Source organism: Eschrichtius robustus, chromosome 10, assembly GCF_028021215.1.
Source record: "Eschrichtius robustus isolate mEscRob2 chromosome 10, mEscRob2.pri, whole genome shotgun sequence".
In the NCBI taxonomy this organism is placed as follows: Eukaryota; Metazoa; Chordata; class Mammalia; order Artiodactyla; family Eschrichtiidae; genus Eschrichtius; species Eschrichtius robustus.
In genome coordinates, this window is record NC_090833.1 from 103,889,363 (window position 1) to 103,908,033 (window position 18,671).

Consider the following 18,671-nt stretch of genomic DNA (forward strand, 5'->3'; position numbering starts at 1 on the left):
GTATCAGGTGTCCTATCATTTTCCCTTCCTGAAGCAGTCTCTACTGGAGCCTTGGACCTGCTCGGGTCTGGACGGGCTGCCTCCACTCTGGGCTCCCCTGTCACCATCCTCACAGGGATTCCTTCTGCCTCTCTCCTAGGATCTTTTCCACCTGGATTCCGTGTCTTCTCCTTTCTTGGTTTACTCCTCATCTGGGTGGAGAAAAAGTGTGAGGGAGATCATTTTTGAGACTGCGCAACCCAAACCCTTTTTATCCTATCCTCACACGAGTTAGTTTTGACTGGGTATAGAATTATAGGCTGGACATGATTTCTTCCAGAATCTCAAAGGCACTGCTTCACTGGCTTCTCATTTCCCAGTACCGCTGTGGTGGTGAAGTCTGAAGCCAATCTGATTCCCAACCTTTGAATGTGACCTGCTTTTTATTTTCTTCATGCCAGCTTCGCGGGTCAGATGTGTGTCTCCCGGGGTGCAAAATTTCACAACGATGTACCTTGTGGTCTGTTTTTATCCATTGTGCTGGGGGATACACAGGACTCTTTCGAGTTGGCAATTTATAATCTTTAGTTCTGGGATTAAAGGAAACTTTGTTGCTATTGACCATTCCCCCCACACCCATTTTCTCTGTTTCTTATTTCTGAAATTCTTATAATTCTGATGCTGACCCTCTTTGGCTGGTCCTCTAATTTCTCTATTTTTCAATGTTTCCTTATCTTTTAATATTTCTAAAGAGTTTTTCATTTCTGCTGCCATGTTTTTAATTTCCAATAGTTCTTAATTTTCAGGATGTCCCTTTTTGTTTTTTTAAATGGTACCCTGTTTTTATTTCTTGGACGCCTTATCTGAAAATCTTAATGATAGCTTTGAAAAAAGTTTCTTCTTCCTTTATAGTCTCAGTTTCCCTTCAAGTTGCTTTCTTTGTTTGTTTTAGTCTCCATTTTTCATATTAAACATGTCCCTTGGATGAGTGGTAATTCTTGGTTGTCTTCTCCAATATATGACTGGGGACCAAAAGGCTGACTAGAAGCTGTGAGTACAAGAATAATGTCTGTCTATTGTGTAGGATGATCTGGCTGAGAAGTTTTGTGGGGGATCCTTGATGCCAGTTTGTACTCTTTTCTCCAAGGGAGGTAAAATTCCCTAGAGAAGATTCTTCCGCTGTCTTGCACCGGGAATAAAGGCCCAGCTCACTGTTCTGGGAGCTGAGTAGAGGAGGCCGTGTGTGTGTGTGGGTGTGGGTGTGGGTGTGTGTGTAAGAGGGTGTGTCAGCACTCCACATGCATTCATCCACTTCATCCTATGAAGTCCTGCCCTCACCTGTGCTTGAAGCGGATCTGGGCTTTGTGGGCCTGAAGCTTACACAATTTTGCATGCCCTTTAAAAAAAAGAGATTACAAAACTGCAAATATAAAAATAGGCCTGAAAGTGAATGTTTATTTAAACAGAGAAAAGAGCATTATAAATTACAAGTTATAAAAGCTGACAAATAACATGAACATCAGAAAATCAAAAATAACCTAATATTTTTATTAATCATCTGCCTGACACACCTTTGTATTTATTTCTCCACATTTTTTTGGCTGCATAGTCTATGATTGCCTCTTCATGTGACACAGAGTTGATAAATCATTTCCTTAGAGAGAAAAGACAGATAATTCAGCCTTTTCTCTAGTAGCGTTGATTGAAATTTGTTTCCTATTACTGACAGTTTAGAAAAGCTTTTTTTTTCCAGCTTACTGGTAACATATAAATATAATATAAATTTTAGGATTGTTGTAAAATTTAGGAAAATCTCATGTTTCTCTCATAAATAAACTGTAAGATTTCAGGCCACATTTCAAATTTTCTTGTACAATGACTAATCTTAAATGCTCTCTGAATTAATGAGAGCAACTGGTCTGTTACTGATGTCCTAGTAGGAGGGTATGAGTTTTATGTTATCTTTGTTATGTCTTTCATGTTAAATCCACTGGAAATTTAAATGTTTTAGCAATATGTTCATATGATATGCTCCTCCTCTTCATTAACTAGATCATCAGATAATCATCACTCCTATCTAAAACTGATCTTATTTTCTTAATGAATTACTAGCTTTTGGTACAATGTGACAATGTTTTGTTACACTTTACATGATTTCAGAATAATATCTATTGATTTCATTCTCACCTTTGTCACTTTTGTTTTGTGTTCTACTTTTATCCAATTTTTCTCTTAGCTATAAAATACATTTGAAGATGATCAAAAAAGGTATCCTTTGTTTGTTTCCAACCCAGGACTCTAATTTCTCACTTGTTTTACGTTTTCCAAAAATGTCTTTACAAACTGAAGTCAAAACAGCATACTCCCAATTCAACAACCCCCTCCAATCCTGTCCCATCCCAAAAAGGGTCTAGGCTACTCCAAAGCTGCCTGACATGAAGGGTAGTATAAAGAAGAAAAAGAAGGACCTAGAGATTGTCATACTGAGTGTAGTCAGACAGCGAAAGACAAATATATGATATCGCTTATATGTGGAATCTAAAAAAATGGTACAAATGAACCTATTTACAAAACAGAAATTCAGAAATTGAGTCACAGATGTAAAAACACCCTTATGGTTACCAAGGGGAAAAAGAGGGGGTGGGGTAGGGATAAATTGGGAGATTGCGATTGACATATACACATTACTATATATAAAATAGGTAGCTAATAAGAACCTATTGTATAGCTCAGGGAACTCTACTCAATATTCTGTAATGAGCTATATGGGAATAGAATCTAAAAAAGAGTGGATACATGTATATGTGTAGCTGATTCACTTTGCTGTACAGCAGAAACTAACACAACATTGTAAATCAACTATACTCCAATAAATAATTAATTTAAAAAAAAGGAGGAAAGGAAGGCAGAGATATTCTTAGCTGAGTGCAGTATAAATACATTTTCAAAGTTTACAGAAACACAGGATCATTTGAACACATGGCTAGGGTTCCTTCTAGGGCCCTGGACAAGGTCCATGTAAGCGTGGGGCCCTGAGGCTTAAGCTTTATTAGTTTCACACAGTAAATCCACCTCTGTGTGTCCTAGTAGAGAAACTCCCTGCTTCACACTCTCCAGGGGTGGGGCCTCTTCATTCTTCTGCTAGGGTGAGGTGGGGACAGTGTTCCGTGAAATGGCGTTGGGGAGGAGATAGTAGCACTCTCAACTTATTTATAAGCAGCTTTCAACCAATCCTCCTGATCTGAGTGTTCGGCTTCCGCCCACTTCTAGAGGTACCTAGTGTCACCAGTTCCTGAACCTTTGAGGATTCTGTGATGTAAGTTCTTGGTTTTCCTAAATGCCAGTTCACGATCTGGCTTTCTGGGAACTGCCAAGTCAGTTACCCCACGTAACTGCATTCCAATCCCCAAATGCTGTCAATGTCTCTTCTATTCTCCCTGAATTGGTAGGTTTATGACTTAAAAAAAATCACCTCACTGTGCTTCTTGTGGGATTTGTGGGGGAGATAAAACTAGATGTACATTATTAGACATTATAATGTATAATGTGTTATACATTATAGATGTATATGAATTATATTATTATATACACCTAGTTTTATCTCCCTCACAAATCCCACAATTTGTCACCTTTACTCAGAAACTGCTTTATTTATTAATTTTAAATAACTTTACGAGATGTAATTCACATACCATAACATTCGTCCTTTTAAAGTGTACAATTTGGTGTTTTTGCTGTATTCACAGAGTTGTGCAACCATCACTACAACTAATTTTATTTTTTTTGGCCACGCTGCATGGCTTGCTGGATCTTAGTTCCTCGACCAGGGATCAAACCTGCTCCCTTGGCAGTGAAAGAGCGGAGTCCTAACCACTGGACTGCCAGGGAATTCCCACCACTAGCTAATTTTAGAACATTTTCATCACCCAAAAGGAAACCCCATATCTATTAGCAGTCATTCACCATTTTGTAGGGTAGTAGAAAGACACTTTCGGTCTCCATGGATTTGCCTATTCTGGACATTTCATATAAATGGAATTATATAACATGTGGCCTTTTGTGTCGGCTTCTTTCACCTAGCAAAATGTTTTCAAGGATCATCCCTGTTGTGGCATGTATCAGTGCTCCAGTTCTTTTTAATCACTGAATAATATTCCATTGTATGGATATACCACATTTAGCTTATCCATTCATCAGGAGATGGATATTTGGGTTGTTTCCATTTTTTTGTATTATGAAAAATGCTGCTATGAACATTTGTTTTTGGGTGGACATATGTTTTCATTTCCCTTGGGTATATATACCTAGGGCTGAAACTACTGGGCCGTATGGTAAATCTAGGTTAAAGTTTTTGAGAAACTGCCAGAATGCTTTCCAAAGTAGTTGCACCATTCTATATCCCCACCAGCATTGTATGAAGGTTCCAATTTCTCCACCTCCTCACCAGTACTTGTCACTGTGTCTTTTATTTTAGCCATTCTAGAGGGTATGAGGGCATCATTGTGGCTTTGATTTGCATTTCTCTAATGATTAATGATGTTGAGCATCTTGTCATGTGTTTATTAGTCATTTGTATATCTTCTCTGGAGAGACATCTATTCAAATCGTTAGCCCTTTTTAAAAATTGGTTGACCTTTTTTTTTTTTTTTACTGTTGAGGCGTAAGAGTTCTTTATATACTCTGAGTACAAGTCCCTAATCAGATATATAATTTGCAAATATTTTCTCTCATTAGTGAGTTGTTTTTTCATTTTCTTAATGGTGTCCTTTGAAGAATAAAAGTTTTAGATTTTGAAGAAGTCTAATCTATGTTTTCTTTTGTTGTTTGTGGTTTTGGTATCATGTCTAAGAATTCTTTGACAAATCCAAGGTCATGAAGATTCACCCTTATGTTTTCTTCTTAGAGTTTTATAGTTTCAGTTCTTATATTTAGGTCTTTGATCCATTCTAATTTTTTTATATGGTGGAGGTAAGGGTCCTACTTCACTCTTTTGCATGTGACTATCCAGTTATCCCAGTACTGTTTGTTGAAAAGACTATTCCTTCTCCATTGAACTGGCATCCTTGTTAAAAATCAACCGACCGGGGCTTCCCTGGTGGCGCAGTGGTTGAGAATCTGCCTGCCAATGCAGGGGACACGGGTTCGAGCCCTGGTCTGGGAAGATCCCACATGCCGCGGAGCAACTAGGCCCGTGAGCCACAACTACTGAGCCTGCGCCTCTGGAGCCTGTGCTCTGCAACAAGAGAGGCCGCGACAGTGAGAGGCCCACGCACGGCGATGAAGAGTGGCCCCCGCTTGCCGCAACTAGAGAAAGCCCTCGCACAGAAACGAAGACCCAACGCAGCCAAAAATAAATATAAAAAAAAAAATTAAAAAAAAAAACAACCGACCATCAGTATAAACGTTTATTTTTGGATTCTCAATTCTATTCCATTGATCTACATATCTATCTTTATTGCTAGTACCACATTGTCTTAGTTACTGTTGCTTTGTAGTAAGTTTTGAGATTGGGAAGTGTGAGTCCTCCAACTTTGTTCTTCTTTGTCAAGATTGTTTTGGCTATTCTGTGTCCCTTGAATTTCCATATGAATTTTAGTGGTTTGTTTTTTATATTTAAATCTTTACTCCATGTAGAGTTTGAGTGTATGGTTAACCAGTTGTTTTAACTGATTTAAAAAATAATCCATCTTTGGGACTTCCCTGGTGGCGCAGTGGTTAAGAATCCGCCTGCCAATGCAGGGGACATGGGTTTGAGCCCTGGTCCGGGAAGATCCCACATGCCACAGAGCAACTAAGCCTGTGCGCCACACCTACTGAGCCTGCGCTCTAGAGCCCGCGAGCCACAACTACTGAAGCCCACCCGCCTAGAGCCTGTGTTCCGCAACAAGAGAAGCCACCGCAGTGAGAAGCCTGCGCACTGCAACTAGAGAAAGCACGCACGCAGCAACAAAGACCCAACGCAGCAAAAATAAATAAATGAATGAGTTAAAAAAATAATCTATCTTTGAAAAATCATTTTATCAGCATTAAATACTTCTGTTCTATATCATAGATCTGTCTACTCTTTTGCCAATAACACGAATTTAATTATTTAGGTTTATAACAGCTCTTGATACCTAGTAAGCAAATCCCTTCTCATTACATTTCTTTTTCAGGTAATTTCTTGGCTATTTTAATTTTGTTTTCATATTTAAGATGAAATTCAAAATCATCTGCTGTGTTTCCCCTTCCAAATCAAGATATTAATTACTGAAAATACATTATATTTATAGATTAACTTTTGAAGAACCTACATCTTTATAAATATTAGGTTTGCTCATTCAGGGCCAAAATATTTCTTTCCAGTCATTCAAGTCTTTTTATTATGTCCTTTAGTCTTAAGAGTTTTTTTCACATAGGTCGTCTACATTTATTTAGTTAAATATTAACATCCAAAAGTAACACTTATCTGTGAATTTTTTTGCCCTACACATGGTCTTAGGTACATTCCATGGAATTTTATATTTTTGGTTATACTATAAATGGATTCTCTTTTTCATTTCATCTTCCTAGTACACAGGAAAGCTACTGGGTGTTAAATATTTACCCTACAACCAATCACCACAGCTATACACCTAACCTACATAGCCCAAGAAATCTGGCTGGGAAAAAAAAAAAGAACTAATTGGGTTTTCCAAGTAGACAGTGATATCATTTGAAAATAACTGTAAAATTTCCCTCTTCTTCCCCAATATTTAATACCTATTTTTGTCTTGTATTACGGCATTGGCTAAAAATTGCAGAAAAATGTTTCTAACTTTAGTAAGAATACTTCAAGTTTGATCTTTCACTATAAAATACGAAGAGGGCTCCTGGTTTATTTAGGAGGCTAATAGTAAGGAAATATTTTTCTGTTTCTAGTTTACTGAAAGATACAAAGACTGCATTTTTGAATTATATCAATGCCTTTTCAGCATACATTTGGTGGACCAGTTGGTTCTCCTACGACCTAGTGCTGTGACGAACCGTGTGAATACATGTCCTAAGACTGAGCCATCCTTTCATTACTGAAGTGAGCTCTGCTTGGTAAAAGGTACAGGTTAATTAACTTTGATGTGCGTACATCTTGCTTTCTGATTATGACACAAAAGCACCTCAAGGGTAGGGACTCAATGTTATGCTTCTCTGCAACTCCTGCCAAGTGCTGTACTAGGCACAGTGCTATTTTCAACCTTTTACTGAATGAACAGTCAGTAAATATGTATTAGGGGCCTCCTTCATGCCTAGCACTACGCGAGGTTCTAGGGATATCAGGATGAATAAGGCAGACTCATTCTATGATCTCATGGAGCTTATAGTCTGGCTTCATACACATAGTAAGCAGGGAATGAATGATTAAATGAATGAGTAAAATGAGTCTATTGGCCCAGGGGCCCTATCAAATACCATACTCTAATTTAGGGTTCCTGAAGAAAGCTACTCTTAGACAAAGAAAGGTAATATCATTGTCCTTGGTCTCCCAATCCTTACCTGAGTAAAATAAAACCTAAAAAGGCATCACCAGCTACAAGTACCAGCCTGGGTCAAGGGAAAGTAAATTCAGCGGAGACCGAGAGAATGGAGCTGGCCTTTGGCACTGGCAGTAAAGCCTGGCAAAGTTATCAGAGTATGGGTCAAGGGAAAACATTTTCAAGAGCCTGAGAGGAAATATGAAAGGAGAAGAGTCTCCTGGGTTTATTCTCAGGCTGCCAAATAGCAAATGTACTCCACTCTGCCAGAGAAAGAGCCAGAAAACTGGGGCAGGTGCCCTGATGGAGGGATCGGATTCTCTGCCACTGAAGTGGTGAAAGATGGCGAGACGAAACAGCAAAGCAACTGCACGTCAACTGACTCTTCTGCCTCTTCTTCTCCTTGACCTCTTGATTTCATCCTGCGGTCTACGCCGCCGCAGGAGCACAGGGACGTCCTCAGGAGAAGTAGCTGCTTTGGCAAGTGTGCGGCAAGGCTGACAGCGTCAGAGCATCTCACAGCAGTGCTGCCCTGGCACGGCTGGGGCTCTGGGGCAGGGGGCGCTCACCAGGCTTCCAGACTTGTTCCTCCTCCTCCTCCTCACAGCTTTCCTCAGGGCTCTCCCTCTGGAATCGGGTGGGTAAGTAGAGATCCAGAGAGGAGACTGGGCTTGCTCCCCAGAGAATCTCTACGTTCTGGAAACCATCACGAAGGCTGTGAGCTCCCGGCCCCTGGAGTAGGATTCTTCACTTTGTTCTGCTTGCCATTCCATAAATATGAGCACCAGAGGGCAGGAGGAGGGATATTTTGGTCTCGGCAACAAGATGGAGAAAACATTTCTCTCAGCCCTACCCTTCTCCAACCCTCAACGTGCCCCACCTCAAAAAAGAAAAAAAAAAGTTCTATGTGTACAGAGGGAAAGGGGGGGAAGAAAAAGGGTTCTATTTTCTTTCACAATAAAGAAAAGTCAACAGGATGTTCTCCAAAGCTACAAATATACTTTTTCAAACAGTAAATAGCTCTATTAGCAGCATGATGCCAGTTGGCTAATCCTGTCTGTCTCAGGAAAACCTTTCCCCAAAAACTGCTCTTGGGTAATGTCTATTTACAAAACCAGCTCTTGTGCGTTTTCGATTTGCTAGGTTTCTCAATCTTTTGTTTCCCCACCCCCTCCACTGCAGAGGCAGAGATGAGAGGCAGGCCCAGACGGCAGCTGGGTGGGGATCCCCCGGTCACCCCAGCAGATCCCCCGAGACCCGCCTTCTTTGGAGAGTCCTCCACTCCATTACCAAGAACAGCTTACAGAAGCTAAGACCTACCCCGTCCTCCCTGGCCTTCACTGGGCCTGCAGAATTTGTTTCTACTGAGCCTGAATGGGCCGAGAGAACCCTGGAATGATTCAGTCTACCCCACCCTGTATCGTCTGGTATCTCCAGCTGGGCAAAGATCACAGTTTTGGGGGTGGGGCGTGGGGGGAGGGGAGGGAGGTGAGAACGAAGGGAGGGCTGAGCAAAGAGTAGGAGGCAGCAGATAGTGGCTGAAATCCTGGCTCCCCGGGGAGTGGTCTGGGCCTGAGTCACTGTCTCGGCAAGAGCAGGAAGGTGGGCGAAAGGCAGCAGCTTCTGCAGGCTGGAAGGACAAGCCCCTCCTCCCCCATCCTTCTGTCACTCTATCCTCCGGTCGCTGCCTTCTCTGGTCTGAGGCCCCACCAAGGCTACCACCACCTTGACAATCGGAGAGAGAAAACAGTGGGCCCAGGCCAGGGCAGGGTTTATGGAGAGTCAGCTGGCTCCGGCGGAGCAGCTGCTTGCTGGATGCCATCCTCTCTGAAGGGCCAGCTGGCCACAATGCCCGGGGCCAAGGAAAGTTCAGCCCAAGCAAGGACGTGAGAGACCCCATCAGAAGGGGAAATGGCCTGAGCTGTGAAGGATCCATTTCCAGTGCTTAGGACCATAGCCTCTCCAGCCCCACCTCAGTCCTTCCCCTAAATTAGCTGGATCCCGAACCAGAGCACAGAGAACACCACTCTCGCTTGCCACCAGTCCGAGGAGGTATGTGTGTGTTTAAAAATAAAAGGCACGACTCTGTGACTTGGCTGATTTGTTACTTGACCAGAACAATGGTCCAGCTCAGCTGTGATCCCTCCTTCCCCACGCTCCCCGGGCTGACCTCTGAAAAGGAAAGACAGAATGAATCACAGAATGTTGAGTGAGATCATCCAATTAAAGCGACCATTTATCGAGCATCTACTATTGCCAGTTTCTGTGCTAGGTGCTTCCGATATGTCAGCTCATTCAAAGTGCTGCCCTCCCGTATTTCACCCAAGAGACGGCGCACTGGATGAGGGGGTGGACTGTGGAGCCAGGCTGCCTGGGTTCAAGATCTGGCTCTGCCAACTGCCAGCTCTGAGACTTGGACAACTTACCTAATTTTCCTGTGTCTCAGTTTCCCTCTCTATAAAATAGGACCATAATATACCTATTTTATAGGGTCGCTGTGAAAGCTAAATGAGTTTAATCTTTAAAATCGTTCCCAGCCTACAGTAAGCAGCCTGGGAGTATCTGTCGTAAAGACGATGGTGGTGGTATTTTGATGATGATGATCAAACTGAGGCCCAGATGGGGGACTTGCACAAAATTACACAGAGGTAAGTATGGTCAGGAAACCTGAAATGGTTGTTTTCTGTTTGGGGAGCACGCAGTAGTCCCTACCATAATCACCACTACCAGGTCCAAGTTAATATATTTGCTTAAAATTGAGTGGTGACTTCTTCGTGAGTAGTAAAGGGATTTGTGACACAAGTTTGGAGGCTGATGGAGCATCCAAAGGTCAAGAAAAGAGAGGAAGGAAGGCAATTCAGGGAGGTGGTTTGGATTTTTTTTTTTTTGGCAGCTCTTTAAGAAACTCCTAATATTTGGCAGACAAGTTACTACCTATTCTCATTCTAACCTGTTAAGATAAGAAGAGGTAGAAACTCGGTTTTCCCATTTTATAAAAGGGAATCAGAAGACATTTGGAGGTGAAAGGTCTTGTCCTGCCTACTGAACAAGCCTGAGAGAATCCTCCTATGGCCTGACTTCCACTCTGATGGGTTCACAGTGGCTGAGGGCAGACAGAGTCTGAGAAGCACCAGACCAGCTGAGGCAGTAGCTCTAATCTCATTCTCACTTCTGTCCTTTACCAACCAGGAATCTTTTTTTTTTTTTTTTTTTAAGAATAGCTTTATTGCTTTGCCAGGCAAAGGGGGACACAGTGGGCTCCTGCACTCGGAAGGTATGTGTCCCAACCCAGGGGAGTTTGGTGAGGAGTTTTATGGCAAGGGTTCAAGAGCAGGATTGCTGGTAAGATTAGGGGGTGTGCGGGGCCTGTACTCCTTTAATCTGGTCTCAGGTGATCTTCTTCTTTTTTTTTTTTTTTTTTAACTTTGGGTTTATCTATTTATTTATTTATTTATGGCTGTGTTGGGTCTTCGTTTCTGTGCGAGGGCTTTCTCTAGTTGCGGCGAGCGGGGGCCACTCTTCATCGCGGTGCGCGGGCCTCTCATTATCGTGGCCTCTCCTGTTGCGGAGCACAGGCTCCAGACGCGCAGGCTCAGTAATTGTGGCTCACGGGCCTAGTGCGCGGGCCTCTCACTATCGCGGCCTCTCTCGTTGCGGAGCACAGGCTCCAGACGCGCAGGCTCAGTAATTGTGGCTCACGGGCCTAGTTGCTCCGCGGCATGTGGGATCCTCCCAGACCAGGGCTCGAACCCGTGTCCCCTGCACTGGCAGGCAGATTCTCAACCACACCACTGCGCCATCAGGGAAGCCCCCAACCAGGAATCTTAAAAAGAGCTTTCACTCCACCGTTTCCTCTTCTCTGTTGAAGGTTTGGCCCCCAGAAGCGGAAAGAGGGCTGGGATGGAAACCCACTTCTAGGCCCGCCTGCCTCGGTCATCCCCAGCTTTTGGCCACAGGAGGCAATAATTCTCCTGCTATGAGGTCAGCCTTAGCCATCATACTGGTCAGGCTAGGCATGATGATAGTTACAGAAATATTGGAAACACTCAGAAAATTATAGAGCAGAGCACATATAATAAATACTCATGTACCCACCACCTAGCATTGTCAAATTCTAACACTGAGCCATACTTGCTTCAGGTCTTATTCTTCAAGCAGTACACCAGCACAGATACTGCTGAAGCTCCCTGAGTGTTCCAGCCTGATCCCATTTCCTTCCTTCCCTCCCTCCTGTTATCCTTGAGGCAACCACTACCCCAAACTCAGTGTTTATTAATCCTATACTTTTGCTTTATAAGTTTGAATCCATAAGCACAACATAGTGTTGTTTTACAGATCTAAACTTTATACAAATAGTACAGTATTGAATGTATCATTTCCAAACTAGCCTTTTACGTTGGGCCTTATGTTTCTGAGATTTGCCCCTGCTGATACACATGGCTCGACTTCATTCATTTTGACACTGCATATTTCGCTATGTAATGATACCATGTTTTATTTTCCCATTCTTCAGAGGCTGGACATGTATAAACAATGAAGCAGCGGACATTTCTGCTCAGGTCTCCTGCTGCACAGGTGCAGAAGTTTCTCTGCGTGAGGGGCAGGCCCATCTTTGACTGTGTGAGGTACTGCAAAATCTCCCAGCAGCTGTATCAATTCCCCACCCCGCCACCCCACTCAGCGGATGCCAGTTCTCACTGCTCCTCATCCTCAGATACTTGGCATTGCCAGGCTAAATTTACCATTTTTGCCAGTCTGATGGCTGTGAAATGACATTTCATTTCTCAATGTTGGTTTAACCTGCTCTCCCTGATTACTGCTAAATGGAACACCTTGATTTAGGCTTTTGTCCACCTGGGTTTTCTTTTCTATGTAAAGTGGTTGGCGGCTTTCAAATCTATGCAATAAGTTCTTATGCAGAACCAGCCAGCTTTCTTTACAGCCGCCCCTTCTGTATTCCTTATTTATAACCAATGACAAACAACCAAATAAACAACACTATCTTTACCTGGCTGGAGTCACAGGTATGAGCTTCTAGTCTGAATATTTGTAATAAACTCCTAGATACACCCATCCCTCACCGATCATTTACACTGCTACACATCATTCCATTGTAAACATCTATCAAAATCAGTCATGAAATCAACTGAAGTGGGTCATTCTTTAAAAAACAAAATAGAACATAGTAGAAAATATCTGAGTGCATTGTACCCATACAATGTGAAACTTATTTCGTGTGTGTGTGTGTGTTTGTGTGTCTGTTGATATCAAAGGCATTTCTGACTGCAAGTTGTGGTCAAAAAACTTTGGAAGCCACTGTCCAAGGTGCCCCGCCCCCAACTCTATTCTTTCTCTTTTCTGAGTTATCCTGCAGACCACTGCCAAATTAACCTGACAAAAATCATTGCTTTTGCCCTGCCACTTCCCCGCTCAAAAACCTTCAATTTTCAGAAGGCTAGGCTCAATTTCAATTCCTCAGCATGGCACTGAAAGCACTTACAATATGGCCCCAACCGCAGTGCCAGCTTTCATCAATGAAGCTTCTACCCAAATCACTATTTACTAAACCCAAGCTGGCCTCCTGACTGCCTGCCCCCAACACTCTTCACGCATTCTGTCTCCACACACCTTTTTCACACCGTTCTTCTAACCTGCACCCCCCCCCTCCCGTTCCCCACTGCAACAGGACACGCTCGCTAAGTCAAGGTTCAGTTAAAAATCACATCCTCTGCTTGAAGTCTTTCTTGATGCTGCCACAGGGATGTTTAGCGATCTGCTGTCATTCTTGTGAAACTCTGGTACTTTCCATACACCGGCCGAAGACAAGGATGGATTCTTAAAGCATTTTGAATGTCTCCCAGTGTTTAGCACAGGCCCTTGTACATTAAAAACTGTTTGATATGCATTAAATCAACAAAGATTCATTGAGCACTATCTGTGTGCAACAAACTATACTGGGCTCTACTTAATAGATTAGCCACCAGAATAATGGTTTTGGGAGAACAACTTTAATAGTTTAACTGCCAATTTGAAAGCTACCTCAACACATTTACTTAAAAGTATAATATACAAGAAAACACCTTTGACTACGAAGCTGTGGGACTCAAGGTACTTGACTCTTTCCAACTACTCCAAAATCGGGAAAAGGTCCCTTCCCCCCTTGTTACAAACGGCTGAAAGAAGAGTTTTACATTTGTTCCCAAAACAATGTTGAATATAGAATCTCATGGGCTCCTCATGGGGTCCCTGTCTTCTAGGCATTACTATGATCTTTACACAGGAGGAAGAAGCTTGGGGAGAGCCTGGCCTGTCCAAAGTCACAGAAGCAAGTGATAAGGCTGCCCCATGCAGGGAGGCCCCAGAATAGGAAGAAGCTGAGATGGTCCAGAATACCTGGAGGTCTGCAGGACACAGGACTTCCTCTATCACTTTACCTGTGAAAACTGGTCACTTCCTGTAACTCACTACCAACCTGGTGATGTCAATACGGCCTAGCAAAGTCAGACACCTTCCTCTGGGATCCAATCAGCTTGGGAATGGTCTTCCACTTTCCTAATGTTCCTGTTTAAGCACAGGGAGTACTCAGGAGATGCAGGCTTCAGTTCCAGTTCTGCCAGGTGAGTGAATTCGGATAAGTTGTCAAAGGGAGATAATCAGCCCTGAACTGCAAACTTCAAAGGGTAGATGTGGGGATGATATCAGAGAATGGATGGGAAAGTAATGTGCAAAGTTAAAAGCACTATATGAATGTAAGATAGCACTGGTGACGCTAGAGGGAAAAGAGCCTCCACCGAGAAAATGTTTGCAATTGCACGGATGGTTCCCTCTGACCCAGCAGTTTACCGTCCTTTCTTTGTATTCCATCCACTTCATTTGACGATTACCGATTAGGTACCCACTATGTGCAAGACAGTATGTGTACACACAGATGGAGACGCTGTAGATCCTGCTCTCACGGACTTTATGTGGGAGAGAGGCTCACGTTTGTGATGCGTGGATAGCGTGGGAGTACTACAAGAGAAGCACCATGGAGTTCGAGAATAAAGGAGTCTGGGTGGGGGATGGGTGGGGAGGGGAGGGCAGAGAACTGAGACAGCCTCAGAGAGCCTCGGAAGCCACTTCTTCATGTTAACAATAGCACGCTTAGAGGCTCTTCACTTCAGGAAGTGGCCAGTAGCTTTTGCACATTTTTATCTTAAATTTTTTCCTGAGTGAAGGCAAGTCAGTAAATGGGAATAAAGTTCTCATTCATACATTCAGTAAACATTTACTGATTGCCGGGAACAGCGCTAGGGATACAGTGGTGACCAAGAGACAGCCTCTGTTTTCAACAGCTCACGGACTAGTGGGCTGACTGAAAAGTAAGCCAAGAATTCAAGTTCAGATGCTAACGGTGGTCAGAGGAGGGGCACCCCACTCAGCTTGGCAGGGTATGGGGGGCCGTTCAGGGAAGACCCTCAGAGGAGCTGAAGCCCGCCCTGACTCTTGAAGGATAAGTGGATGTTGGCCTGGGGGATGGCGGGTGGGGAGGTGAGGGGAGTAAAGGGCATTTCGGGCAGGGGAACGGCACGTACAGAGGAGCAGGGGCACGAGAGACCAGGAAAAGCTTGGACACAGGAGTGAAGGGGGACAGCCAGATCCAGAAGGGCCTTATAAGCCATGGCCCAGAGTTAGGCCTTTATCCTGAAGATGATGGGGAGGGTATACATGGTGAGAACAGGAAAAAAAAAAAAAAAAAAAAAAAAAAGATGTTCCCTGAGGAATACCAATATTTAAGGGGCAGAAGAGCCCAGAAGAGTCAGAAAAAGAAATCGCATCTGCAGGGTTTCCATTCTTTTCACAACAGGTCTGGGTGACAAAGTGTCAGCTGAGCTTATCCATTCCATGTCATAATTGGAGAAAACAAGACAGAGGAAGATCAGATGCCTAACCAGGCCACACTGTGAATGAGGGAACCAGAGCCTGAACTCAGCACTCCAACTCCTACCGAATTTATCCGCACTGACTTTAATTTCCTTCCTTCTGAGTCAAACTCCTGAACCTCTAGGTATAGGACGATTTCCTCCAGCAGTGCTCCTTTTTCCTTGTCACTGAAGCCTAAGATCACCATGAAGGTGTGTGGTTCCAAGGAAGGCTACGGGTCCTGGAGACAGCTAAGCAAGATTAAGGTCGCTATCCTTAATTCCATTTAATTCTCCCTCCACACCATAATAAAGACACACACACACACACACACACACACACACACACAGGGAGAGAGGGGGTGACACGGAGGAGGAGGGGTAAGAAAGCAGCACTTGGCTTGGGGTCAAGAGGTGGATCAGTGATCTGAGATGTAAACATCAAATGCCTTCCTCCGAGCAGAGCCCACCACTGGGCCACCTTGCTGAAAAGCAGACCGGTGGACGGATGGATGAGTAGATGGTACAGGAAGGCAGCAAGTGCCCACTAAACAAACAGGCGGTGGGCAGGCTGCATGCACTGAGGAAGCAGAGAACAAAGACCTCTCACTCTTCATGCAAAGTCCACAGTGTGCAAAGGGCGCCAATATTGGACATTTCTCACTGTGACATTTTGAAAGCCCAGCCTAGCCCAGAACAATGGCTACCCTCTGGGGACCATGGGCCGCGTACCCTTAGGCCTTATTCGACGATGGCTGGCATATCCCACGTGCTTGGTGAACTTGACCTTGGGCATCAGCCTCCCATGATGGCTCTACGTCACTCTGGTCTCTTCCCCCACTGAGAATTCCAATCACGGATGAATGGATGGATTCATTCTGGGAGCAGGAAAACCACTCCAGGAGTGAATCAGAAGGACCCAACCCTGGTGCCCTTGCCAGCCATTGAGCCAGGAACTGAGTGCAATTGTGTGCCCAGGCGCTGGTGCTGTTCCCCTCTCAGGGAGAGAGGGTCAGGGGCCACGCAAGAGATGACGTAGAAGCCCTCTAAGGAGGAAGAGAAAGGAACCTCAGCTTTGAGGGACAAAGCCACCCTTTTGGTTGTGACCCTCAGTCCAAGGAGGTGCCAAGATGCGTGTGTATTGTTAAATTAATTCTACTGGATAAAATCTCAGCTTTGGCTGGGCAGTTACTTGTCAATTTCAATTCTCTCCAGCCTGAAATAGGCTATTAGTTTTTCAGAAAAAAGATTTCTGTAAGACAGGTGGAAACAATGCATCTCAGATCACCCAGAGAATCCTCTACCTTTAGTGGTCTCTGCTCTACTCTTCTCCTGATTTGTGAAGAAAAGGTCGATTCATTCTTAAGAATTGTAAATGCCAGTCTAGGCAATGTAAAGCACCTGTACTGTCTGCTTTTTGAGACATCAGGTAAGAGAACTCCAAAGATTCAAGATGCAGCAGGCAAGAAGACATCTACATCACAAAGTAAAGGGACCCAGATTGGTCCTTTAAGGAAGTAATTCCTCTAGGAAGGGGAATTGAAGGATTGCCACTATGCCCATCACTAACTAGGTTATAACAAGATGCGAAAGTTAGCTTTTTAAGGCTCCAGCCCCCTATCGGCCTCCTGGAGCAAAGGTGGAGGGAAAAGGAGCAGCTCCTGCTGGGGCTTGTTAGGGGATTGCTCGGGGCTGCCCTCCACGTGCTGGTGCTGATTGTCTGACATCTGTCAGTCAATCTTCGTCTAAGAAGCAGGGGGGAGGAGGGGAGAGAAATGGCTTACATTTTACATTACAGAGCTGTCCCTGACACTGAATGACATCAGTTGTTTGTGGCCAGAGCTTAGTCTCCATTGATGGCCAAATGTGAGCCTGCAAGAGCCTTCCTAAAGAATATTCTACCATCTTCACTCGTTCATAACTAGCTAAAGCATAACTAGTGCACTTTTCGTAAAGAAACAGGCTAGACTCTGAGGAGAGAGTGGCAAACGTGTACCCTATGTTAATGTAACTTGGATTCCAAAAGGACTGATTCATCTTGTACATCTCCGGGGGTCAATGCATTCATACAAGCACACTTTAGTTGGATGCCCTGAGGTTTGGGTTGTGGATATATAGGCCCTTAAGCCTGAAGGTAAGGTCCTTTGGGCAAATTGAGTCTTACAAAAGAAATCAACCACTGAACATTATCAAGTGTCTACTATGAGCCAAGTATCATACAGTTCCATAGCAACGCACGTGCCAGCTCTGGAGTTGTGACTACTACTCTGAGGCTTCCTGGCTTCTTTTCTCATGGCTTGATAGTTCCCATAACATTTAAACTTACTTATGTTAATTTAACAGCGAAAGCAATGAGTGCGTAAGGCCCCAGAAAAAAATTAGTCCAATCCCATACTGGGAGGGCGGGTGTGTAATTCTGGCCCCTTCCGAAAGAGAAGCAAGTTTTGTCTCTTGAAGACTCAGTGGGGCAAAGGCTACTCATCTGAAAGCTAGGGGTTTTGATCCATGAACTGAGCTCAGACGGCCAGAGTGAGGGCCACCTGGCAGTGGTGAAGAGATGCCCACGGGGGAGAGAGAAGTGGATATTTCTCAACGGATATTCAGTAAAGGAGGTAACAAGGGCGTCCCTCACTTCACGCAGCTGAGAGAAGACGGACGGGACCGGCTCCTTGGGACAGAGTCAGGAAACAGACGCGGGATACCACTCTAAAGGGATCCCCCGCCCCACCTACCGGTGAGGCCTGCCGAGAGCTGGAGCCTCCAGGAAAGCACCAGAGGAAGGCCCTTTGAACGACCCCACGGGCTGGGGCTAATCGGGCCCTGCTCCGGGGCGGAGGGTCCGCGGGCAGCGCGGGTCAAGGGACTCAAGTCGGACGGACGCAGAGCAAAGCGCATTGCAGGCCGGGGGCTCCAGCTGACCCCGCCGCCTGGGCCCCACTCACCAGCTCATGGTCCCGAACCTGGCCCTGCCGCCGGGGTCCTCAGCTGCAACTCGGTCCTGGGGGATCGCTTCCGGATTCAGCCAGTCTCCAGGAAGTGACGTGAGCCCCGTCCCCCTCTGCCCGGAAGAGGCGGGTCTGGAGGGCGGGGCCAGACGCATTAACCCTTCCTCTGCCGCTAGCTTTCGCGGAGTTGCCCTGGCCAGCGACTCTCGCGCCTAGGCTTAGGGGCTCCAGAGGACTTAGCCTGTGGCGGGGGCATGAGGACCCCTGGGTGCGTTTTGTGCCTTAAACGCTGACTTGGTAAAATTCTCCTCCACGGACTACACGTGTTGCTTAACCGGGGATTGCCTTAGTTTTTCAGT

At 44.7% G+C, this 18,671-nt stretch overlaps 1 protein-coding gene across 3 annotated transcripts in view; it reads right to left on the reverse strand.

Moving 5' to 3' along the window:
* Positions 1 to 18,402, reverse strand: part of BIN3 (bridging integrator 3) — a 46,791-nt gene extending 28,389 nt beyond the window's left edge. For 2 of the 3 annotated variants that reach the window (XR_011075161.1, XM_068552852.1), the window contains exon 1: positions 18,310 to 18,402. Coding sequence is in view for 1 of the 3 variants with exons in the window: in XM_068552852.1 (XP_068408953.1) it covers positions 18,310 to 18,317 (8 nt within the window). In the remaining 2 variants the exon portion in view is untranslated. The remainder of the gene's footprint in view (positions 1 to 18,309) is intronic. The other variant, XM_068552853.1, reaches the window with a different exon arrangement.
* Between the last annotated feature and the right edge of the window lie 269 nt (positions 18,403 to 18,671).